This window comes from Elephas maximus, chromosome 21 (genome assembly GCF_024166365.1).
Source record: "Elephas maximus indicus isolate mEleMax1 chromosome 21, mEleMax1 primary haplotype, whole genome shotgun sequence".
NCBI classification, from domain to species: Eukaryota; Metazoa; Chordata; class Mammalia; order Proboscidea; family Elephantidae; genus Elephas; species Elephas maximus.
The window spans coordinates 48,075,894-48,085,086 of NC_064839.1; the positions used below are offsets into that span (position 1 = coordinate 48,075,894).

Here is a 9,193-nt window from a genome sequence, read left to right on the forward strand (position 1 = left end):
ACAGAGAACTGTCCCACACGGTTTCCAAGGCTGTACATCTTTTTGGGAGCAGACTGCCACATCCTTCTCCTGCAGGGTGGCTGGGGACATTTTAGTTAGCAGCCGAGCGCTGTACCACCAGTGCTCCTGACTGATACATAGCAATAGCTTTATATGTATGGACTGAGAAAAGGCTACCTGCTGGCCTGCTCTGCCCTTCTGCCTATCCTCTGAAATGCTTATTTACTCTTCTGCTTTGTCTTCTCAAATATGCAGAAGCTCAACTCAAAATACCTTAGAGGAGAAAAGCACAGTCCCACTGTTAGTCTCTCCATAGCACAGACAACAGCTCTATCCCCTCAGGGGACAGGTGAGCAAACCAAAGGTAAACCAAAGCAAAATGAGAAAGTATCAAATTGGAAGAAACAAAGGCAGAAACCACTCAGGCGTCACTCAACAGTTGGGTCTGGGGTTCCATTGGGCTTTCATATATTCCCTTTGTCTTCTCTAGACTTCTCCCTCCACTCCAGCTCTCCCAATGAGAAACACAAGCCATTTCAGGCATAAGAGCTTTTCTACTGACTACTAAGGAATATGGCAAAAGCTGAAAAACTCAGAAAAAAACCCTAACAGATAAAATGTAGTGATATGTCAAACCTTGGTGAGGATATGGAGACACTCAATCACTCATAGGATGCTGGTGAGACTATAAAATGGCACAGCCACTCTGGAAGACTGCTTGGCAGTTCCTGATAAAACTAAACAAGCAATTACCACACTACCCAGCCATTGCCCTCCTGGGTATTTATTCCAGAGAAATGAAAACTTACATTCACACAGAAGCTTGTACATAAATGTTTATGGCAGCACTAACTGTAACAGCCAAAAACTAGAAACAACCCAAATGTCCTTAACAGGTGAATGGTTAAACTGTGGTCCATCCATACCATAGAACGCTACGTAGTAATAAAAAGGAATAAACTATTGATACACTCAACAAAGTGGGTGGATATCCAGGGAACTGTGCTGAGTAAAAATAGTCAATCTGAAAAGGTTACATACTGGATGACTGCATTTATGTAACATTCTGAAAATGACTAAATTATAGATGCAGAACAAATTAGTGATTGTTTGGGATTGGGGACTATAGGGGAAGGAGGGGCGGGAGATCTTTGTGATGATGGAACTTGGTGAATGTGGCAGTGGTTACACAAATCTAACCCCAAAACAAATCTACACACACTAAAATACACATATAAATGAGTACATGAAAAACTGGTGAGATCTGAGTAGGCTCTGTAGACTGTACCTGGTTTCAATACAGTATTATAGTTATGCAAGGTGTTAAGGCTGGGGAGGCTGGATGAAGAGTACAGAGGACCTCCTTGCACATTTTTTTTTTTTTTTTGCAACTTCCTGTAAATATATTATTATCTAAAAATGAAAAAGTTTGCAAAATATCTAAATTTTTCTTGTAGTCCTTATCCACGTTACCTCTGTGTCTATATCCTCACCAAAGGAAAGAACTTGCAGTTTCTAGAACGCAAACCTAGAACTTCCAAGTCCTTTTGTCTTTGCTACTCATCTTTTTTCCATTCTCTACCTGGCAAAAGAGTCACTCTTCAAGGGCCAGAGCCCACGTCCTTTGCTGAGCCTGCGACGACTGACCTCTGACTAGGCACAAGTATGTCTCCCTGCTTTTAATGTAGCATTAGAAACACTGGCTTCTTCATCTTCTGTGTCTCCCAAAAGACTGAGATTCTAAACAGCACACTATGTCTCTTAAAAGTCATCTTTTATTATCGGTACTCAGACAGTACCTGGTACACTAAAAGAGTTCAATAAAGGTTCTCAGAATGTAAATGAGTCTAGACTTGCTGTATTTTCCCAGGCTCCCTTCCTTGGATGGTTATTCTATAAACTGAGATGCCTCATTTCATTACTCTTATTCCTGGTGATGAAACTCACCAATCCTGCCCAACTGCCTTTTAATCTATTTTTAGATGTCCTTTACGGTACTAAAAATAGCCATATATTCAACAACAGCAAAAAATAAAATAAATACAAAACAAAAAATATCCATATATATATTCTATACATATGGACAGGATAGAACACCCTGTGAATGTGCATCAAGCAACTCCAGACTTAAGTAGTAATTCATTTCTCTTGACTCTACAGCACCTAAGAACACACTCTATTACAAGCTAGTGATTTAGTCTTTCTCATTCACAATTGAGGGCCTAAAGCAGGCATCAGCAAACTACAGTCCTCAGGCAGCCATCCGTTTTTGCATTTATGAAGTTTTACTGGAACATAATCACATTTATTTGGTCCTGAGTTACAACAGGAGAGTGGAGTAATTGTGGTAAACAGTATGGCTCATAAGCCTAAAATACTTACTATCTAGTCTTTTACAAGGGAACCCTGGTGACACAGTGTCTAAGCGTTTAGGAGCTAACCAACAGGTGAGCACTTCTGGCCTACCAGCTGATCTGCCAGTCTGCCTCTGTACAGATTACAGCCTTGGAAAGCCTATGGGGGAGTTCTACTGTCCTATAGTGTCACTATGAGTTGGGAATTGACTTGACGGCAATGGGGTAAGACTTTTACGGAAAAAAATCACCAACCCTTGCCTTAAGAGTTCAAATAAGCTAAAATCACAAAGCAGGAGCCCTCTCTATGCCTTTTGCCCGCATAGTTTCCATTAGGATCACCCCCGAACCGAAAAAAACCAAACCCAGTGCCGCTGAGTCAGTTCCAACTGATAGCAACCCTATAGGACAGAGCAGAACTGCCCCATAGAGCTTCCAAGGAGTGCCTGGCAGATTCGAACTGCCAACCCTTTGGTTAGCACCCCTGGAAGTACAGTGAATTACTTAATATGGCTCTTTTAGCCACGCATGGTCTTATAATGACCATCAAATGATTGGGTGGGACTATGCAAATAAGGTGCATGGCACCATTGTGGGAGTTGTTGTTAGGCGCTGTTGAGTTGGTTCCAACTCATAGTGACCCTACAGGACAGAGTAAAACTACCCCATAGGGTTTCCAACAAGTGGCTGGTAGATTTGAGCTGCCAACCTTTAGGTTAGCAGCTGAGCTCTCAGGACCATACAAATAAGATGTAACAAAGGGATTGGTCAGTTTTGGAATCACGCTAGGCTTATAAGAGAGCCAATCCCAGAACAGAGAGGGAATATCACTAACACCAAGAAGAAGAGCTGGGAGCATGTCCTTTGGACCTGGGGTCTCTGCACTGATACTGTCCTATACCCAGGAGAGAGAAAGCAAGAGAGAGAGAAAGAGAGCTGTTCCACCAGAGACAGCGTGACATGGTGAGAAGCTGTTGCAGAGAAATGGCGGCAGAAGACCCAGGAGACGGAGCGGTCGGCTGAAGCCCACAGAATAAGGCAGCTACAGTGGGTGTCCTGACCCATGGAGTGAGAAGGCTGAGTGCCTTCTGGCAGGAGGTTACCTGGCGGAGTGGGGTCAGAGAAGCTAGGTTCACCAACCTATGGAGTGAGAGATGAATGCCTTCAGGCAGAAGATTTTCTGGCGGAGTGGGGTGCCTCTGGGAACCTATCAGCAGAGCTTGTTGGAGAAGGGCAGAGGAGAGGCCCAGGGGCTGAGGGAGAGGCCGTCCTGTGGGCACAGCTGAAAAGCTGTCCTGACCAAAGAACTGTATCCTGAGTTGTTCCTGATCCTGATTTGTAACCTGTTACTTCCCTAATGAACCCCATAACTGTGAATATGGTCTGTGAGCTGTGTGTGGCCATTGCAATGAATTATCAAACCCAGCAAAAAAGCACAGAGTATTGCGGGAGGGATGGCTGGTGTCAGAATTGGTAAAAAGGTTGAAGGGTGGTATATCTGACCTCCAGCTCATAGCAATCAGCCTTGGGCTATTAATGCTGATGACTCTCCTCCCCCCTTGTGAAGTTAGATGAGGAGGTATGACGCCCCACTCCACTTTTACACCTCCAGTCCCCAAATGCTGACCAAATCAGAGGAGTTCAAGTACATCTAACAACAAATGAGTCAGGATTAACTCTTCAATCCTCTCATCTATGCTCCATACTTAGCTTTGGCTGAACTTTGGATCCTGAGTCTGTAGCTGCTCCACTTATTTTCACAGGACACTCTACGTAAAGTTTCTCTTGCAATCCCGTGGGTAAGTTCCTTCTTGTCAACAATCAAAATTGCTAACCCAAATTGAAAAACCTGGGTAACTTTCTCCCTTTTCCTTTGCTTTCAATGTTCAATTAAGTCTCCAATCCCAGCCATTTGGGTGGGAGTGGATAATTTTTTCTTAAAATTAATTTCTTCCTTCCTAACTCCACAGTCATATCTCTGATCTGAGCCCTAAACACCTAGTACATATTCATCCGGCCTATTCTAAGAGCCAAAACAACTTCTAAAATGTTTTCAAATTTCTGCTCTCAACACATTCAACTTCTCCAAAATCTTGTTGCTGTTAGTTCCCACTGAGCCAATTCCAACTCGTGGTGACCCCATGTGTGCAGAGTAGAAACTGCTCCATAGGGTTTTCAAGACTGTGACCTTTTGAAAGCAGATCTCCAGGCTTGTCTTCTCAAGTGCCTCTGGGTGGGTTCGAACTGCCAACCTTCCAGTTAGTAGCTGAATACTTAACCATTTGAGACAGCCAGGTACCCATCTAACAATAATGAGTGTTCAGTGACAAGAAGTATAGTGATTTAAACGGGTTCTGGAGGCAGACTGCCTGAGTTTGTGTCCTGTGTACACTACTTACTAGCGATGCAAATTTAGACAAGTTACTTACTTCTCTGTTTTATTTGCCTCAGTTGTAAAAGAGGAATAATGACAACTGTACCACCTCAGTGGGTTATGGTCAGGATTAAATGGGTTAATATACGAAAAGCACTCAGGATACTGCCTGGGACATAGTAAGGACTAAAAATGCTCGTTATTATTATTTATGTTTTAAGTCTTCTTTGTTTGCCCATCTCGATTTCTGTACACATTTTATCTACCCTTGTTATTTTTTCCATTTTGAAATTCTTGGGTTAAGATGACTTCAATCTCAACTCTAAAAATCAATTTTGCTTAAAGCTGGGTGACATAACTCACTTTCACCTCAACTATTAACATTCTTTCCATTCCCACCACCACTGCACTCATTCTGGTAACCATCAACCCTCACCTGGACCATCAGAACTTTTAACTCGTCTTCCAGACTGCAACTGTGTCTTCTGTCAGGCCTTCCTTCCACCAATGCATTCCCTACAGGGCAGTTAAAGTAACCTTTAAAAGTAAAAAGCACAGCCAATGATACTGTTCCCTGCGCTCAATAGCTTTCCACTGCTCTTAAGGCAAAAAAAAAAAAATCCTTAACCTCAACTAAAGTGCCATGGCTATTAACGCTGCCTTCACCCCCAGCCTCACTGCTCGGTACTTTCCCTCCAGCTGTATCACTGATTTATCTTTGGTTTCTAGGGAGGAAAAAGATTATTTTTCGTGCCTCTCAGATTTCTAACACTCCTTCACGCCTCTCCCTCAGCTCAGGTCTATGCTCACCACCTTCTGCTTACCCTTCAGTCTCTACTGAAGGGCCACTTTCCGCGAGAATTCCAAGTAAGTTCCCCCGGCTTCGGACACTTCCACCGTCCTACGCTTAGCACGCTGTATTCTCCTTGTTTAAGCGTCTGTCTCCCGTATCCGACAGCGGGTTTCAAGAGTCGGCCTCATTCACAATCTGATTCCCGGCGCCTAACGCAGAGCTGGTGCTAAGTGAATGAATGAACGCGAAAGCTGGGGGTCCCCCAAGGCCTTGCCGGCACCTCCCGTACGCACACCGCCTCGGCCCCGGCCAGGCCCGGAGGACCAGGTGCCCCTACCCCAGCCCGCCCCAAGTCCCCGCACCTTCATGCGCAGCAGGTTCTTGGACAACTTGGTCTTGTGTTCGGCCGCCATGCTGCCCCAGCCCAGCGCCGTGCTCCGTGCGCTGCGTGCGTGGCGGCGTCTTACGTAACGCGGCGTTCCCCCCCCCATGGCTCCGCCCCGTCCCTCGAGTTCCAGCGCAATCTGGGTCTTCGTCAGTCCCTTGTGGGACGGTCATCTGCTGAAGGAGCGTCGTGCTGCCCGCCGACGCTAGGGTGAGAGCAGCTTAAATGCCATGGGGAGACCCCAAAGAGCACGAAATCAGACGAGCGCGAGAGAGAGCCTGGCCCGCAGCTGAGGTCCCCACACGCGAGTGAAGGGTGCGTTCCTCAGGGTCTCAGGGCTGCCCGCCTCAGGGACCCCTCCCTGCCCCACGTCCTGGACCGTTGTTATTTAACAGGGGTCTTAGGCTTACTGTGTTCTGGACCACTTTCCATCTAATAGTTCATTTTACGTTTAAACTAACCCTGTGAGGTGGATATCATTCCCTTGTTGCAGTTGGGTAAACTGAGGTGTCAGGAGGTTCATTAAGTAGTCTGAAGTAACTGAGTGAGGGAGGTGGGTGTAAACCCAGGCAGTCTGACTCCAGAATGGCTCTTAACCACTATGCAAACAAATAAGATGAAAAACAATGTTAGGTTCCTTTATTAACTGTTGTTCTCCCTAAACGATCTCTTTGCTAAAGAGCGATAGCAACAGATGGGGAAGATGACAGATGTTAGACTCAGGAGCACAAGAAGACCTGGTTTTCATCTAAAGAATTGTAAGAACGTTGAAAAGGGAAAGTTATAATGCGAAGGAGCCCAGTAGTGCAAAGGTTAAGCTCTTGGCTGCTGACCTTTGCTAACCAAAGTGTTAAGATTCTAACCCACCCAGCTGCTCTGTGGAAGAAAGGCCTGGCAAACTGCTTCAGTAAAGAGTACAGCCTAGGAACCCCTATCGGGCAGCTAGGAGTCACAATCGACTCGGCACCTAACAACAGTTATAATGCTCTTAATTTATGCTGTTTGTACCACCTAAAGGCATCTTTCACACTGTTGGCAGGTCCCACACTTTGGAAAACATCACCCAACCTAATAGCATTTCAGCAAATACCCACAAAAACCCAGTGCCGTCGAGTCGATTCCGACTCATAGCGACGTGCATTATATACCATACTCTTGTGCTGGGTACCTCGTGTGTAATTTTTTTTTTTTTTAATTGGATCCTAATAAGAACTCTGAAGAAGATATTGTTATCATCATGATATAGTTAGGGAACCTGAGACCCAGAGAGGTGAAGGGACTTGCCCAAGGCCACACAGCTAATAAAGTGTTAGAGCTGAGATTTAAATAGTTTTTTGAATGTTGCTGATAAAAATACGGCTCTGACTTGCAGGTTACCTCAGTGGAGTAAATAAATGCAATCTGATTTGGTAAGTGGATACCGAACCACATTCATTCATAACTGTGTGTCAGACATCGTGCTAATGTGTGAGGTACAATAGTGAGTAAAAGCACATGACCTGTCTTTCCTGGAGCTGACATTCTGGACATAAATAAGTGGTGAGTACAATGGAATAGGGTGCTATGATTGAGTGACTTTTAGGGTTACTTTAGATGAGCTGATCTGGGATGGTCCTTGTCAAACGATAGTGCTAAGGCTTGACAGTTGAGAGGAAAAAAAAAAACCCTAATGTATGAAGAGTTGGAGATAGAGTGTTCTAAAAGGATCGACTAGCAACTGCAATGGCCCTGAAATGAGAACAAGACAGTTCCTGTTGTCATGGAGTTTATCTAGTGGGAGCAACAGCTGTAGATTACAGTTGTGATAAGAGCCTTATAAGAAAAGTCTGGAGTACAGTGAGGGTATAGCAAGGGCAGCTAATCATTCTGGCCTGGGAAAGGGAAGGACTCCCCTAAAGGTGTGGTATTTAAGCTGAGATCTGAAAGGAGAGAAATTAGCCTGGGAAAAGACCTTTCAATCCTAGATAATTGTGTATAAGAAGGCCCTGAGGACAAACCAGAATTCAACCAGTTGCCTTTCTTTGAGTTGGCAACCCTATATGTTGCAGAGTGGAACTGTGCCTCATAGGGTTTTCAAGGCTGTGACCTTTTGGAAGCAGATCACGGGGCCTGTCTTCTGAGGCACCTCTGTGGATTTGAATGGCCAACCTTCAGGCTACAGCTTGCTTAATAGTTTGTGCCACCCAGGGACTCCTGCCCTGAGGCCAGGAGGTACTTATTCAGCCCATGGAATAGAGAAGAGTGTCTGGAGTGGAGAGATGGAGAGACAGAAAGGGAACTCCACAGGACATGGGACTAGAGAGAAAGGCTGAGGTTGAATCAGGCAGGGCCTTGTGGGTTCTGTTCAGGATTTTGAAAGAAGTGCTATGGGAGCAGAAGTGAAGAAGTGACTCAGTCTGCAGTCTGCCTCCAAGAAACTAAGGTGACTCTGAACTTGTTCTTGAAGGATGAGCATATGTCTTGTCAGCTTCTAAAGAGGAAAATGGTGTTCCCAACAGAAGAACATGTGTGAACCTTTGAAGGATGCCAGAAGCTCCACACCCCTCTTATGGACCTCTGTTGTTACCAGTCTACCTGCATATTGGATTCTGATTGATTTTTCTGAAACATTGATTTTATCATATCACTCACCTGCTCCAGAACTTATAATAGCTCATTTTTGCCTGGGGGATAGAGGTCAAACTCTTCAACCTGCCATTCAAATTTATACATTTTATTTGGCAGTGAAAATGCTTATGTTAAAAACTAAGCCCCAAAGTCTCTTTTCGCTCATCAAAATGTAGTAAACAAGAAGTGACTTAAGAGTAATAGTGTAATAGCCTTTAAATTCCCTGACAGAGAAGATAACTCCTTGATCTCTCTTTGTTACTGAATTGTAGAACAGAAAGGATAGGTCTCACACTCAATAATGTGTTAACCTGCATTAGTTATACAGCCGAGGAAACATCGTTTCGGTGGAAAGAATATTTCTAATAGGTCTTCACACAATTCTGAGTCCTTTAATAATGGAAGTTGTTGGAAGTGTGAAAGCCAACAATACCTGCCATCTATCGAATCCATTAAGGAAAGGTTTTCCCAAGTCTCTTCACCCTTGGAGCAGATCATATTTAAACCTATGCTGCCCAGTGCAGTAGCCACTAGCCAAGTGTGGATATTGAGCACTTGAAATGGGACTGAGGAACTCAATTTTTAATTTTTGTTAATTTATATTTTTAAAAACAGTATAAAATATTTTTTGTTATACACAACTTTATTGTTTTGGAAGGACTTTCTTTCACTTTAACCTT

The 9,193-nt window shown here is 44.2% G+C and overlaps 1 protein-coding gene across 3 annotated transcripts in view; it reads right to left on the reverse strand.

The window, feature by feature from the left end:
* MPHOSPH6 (M-phase phosphoprotein 6) overlaps positions 1-5,957 on the reverse strand; it is a 34,282-nt gene extending 28,325 nt beyond the window's left edge. The window contains exons 1-2 of one of the 3 annotated variants that reach the window (XM_049864264.1): positions 5,553-5,799; positions 5,165-5,244 (exon numbers count right to left, since the gene is read on the reverse strand). In XM_049864264.1, the coding sequence (XP_049720221.1) occupies positions 5,165-5,173 (9 nt within the window). In that variant the 5' untranslated portion in view covers positions 5,174-5,244; positions 5,553-5,799. Of the gene's footprint in view, positions 1-5,164; positions 5,245-5,552; positions 5,800-5,883 lie in introns of those variants that run through there. The other 2 variants (XM_049864263.1, XM_049864265.1) reach the window with 2 other exon arrangements.
* Positions 5,958-9,193: the final 3,236 nt, after the last annotated feature.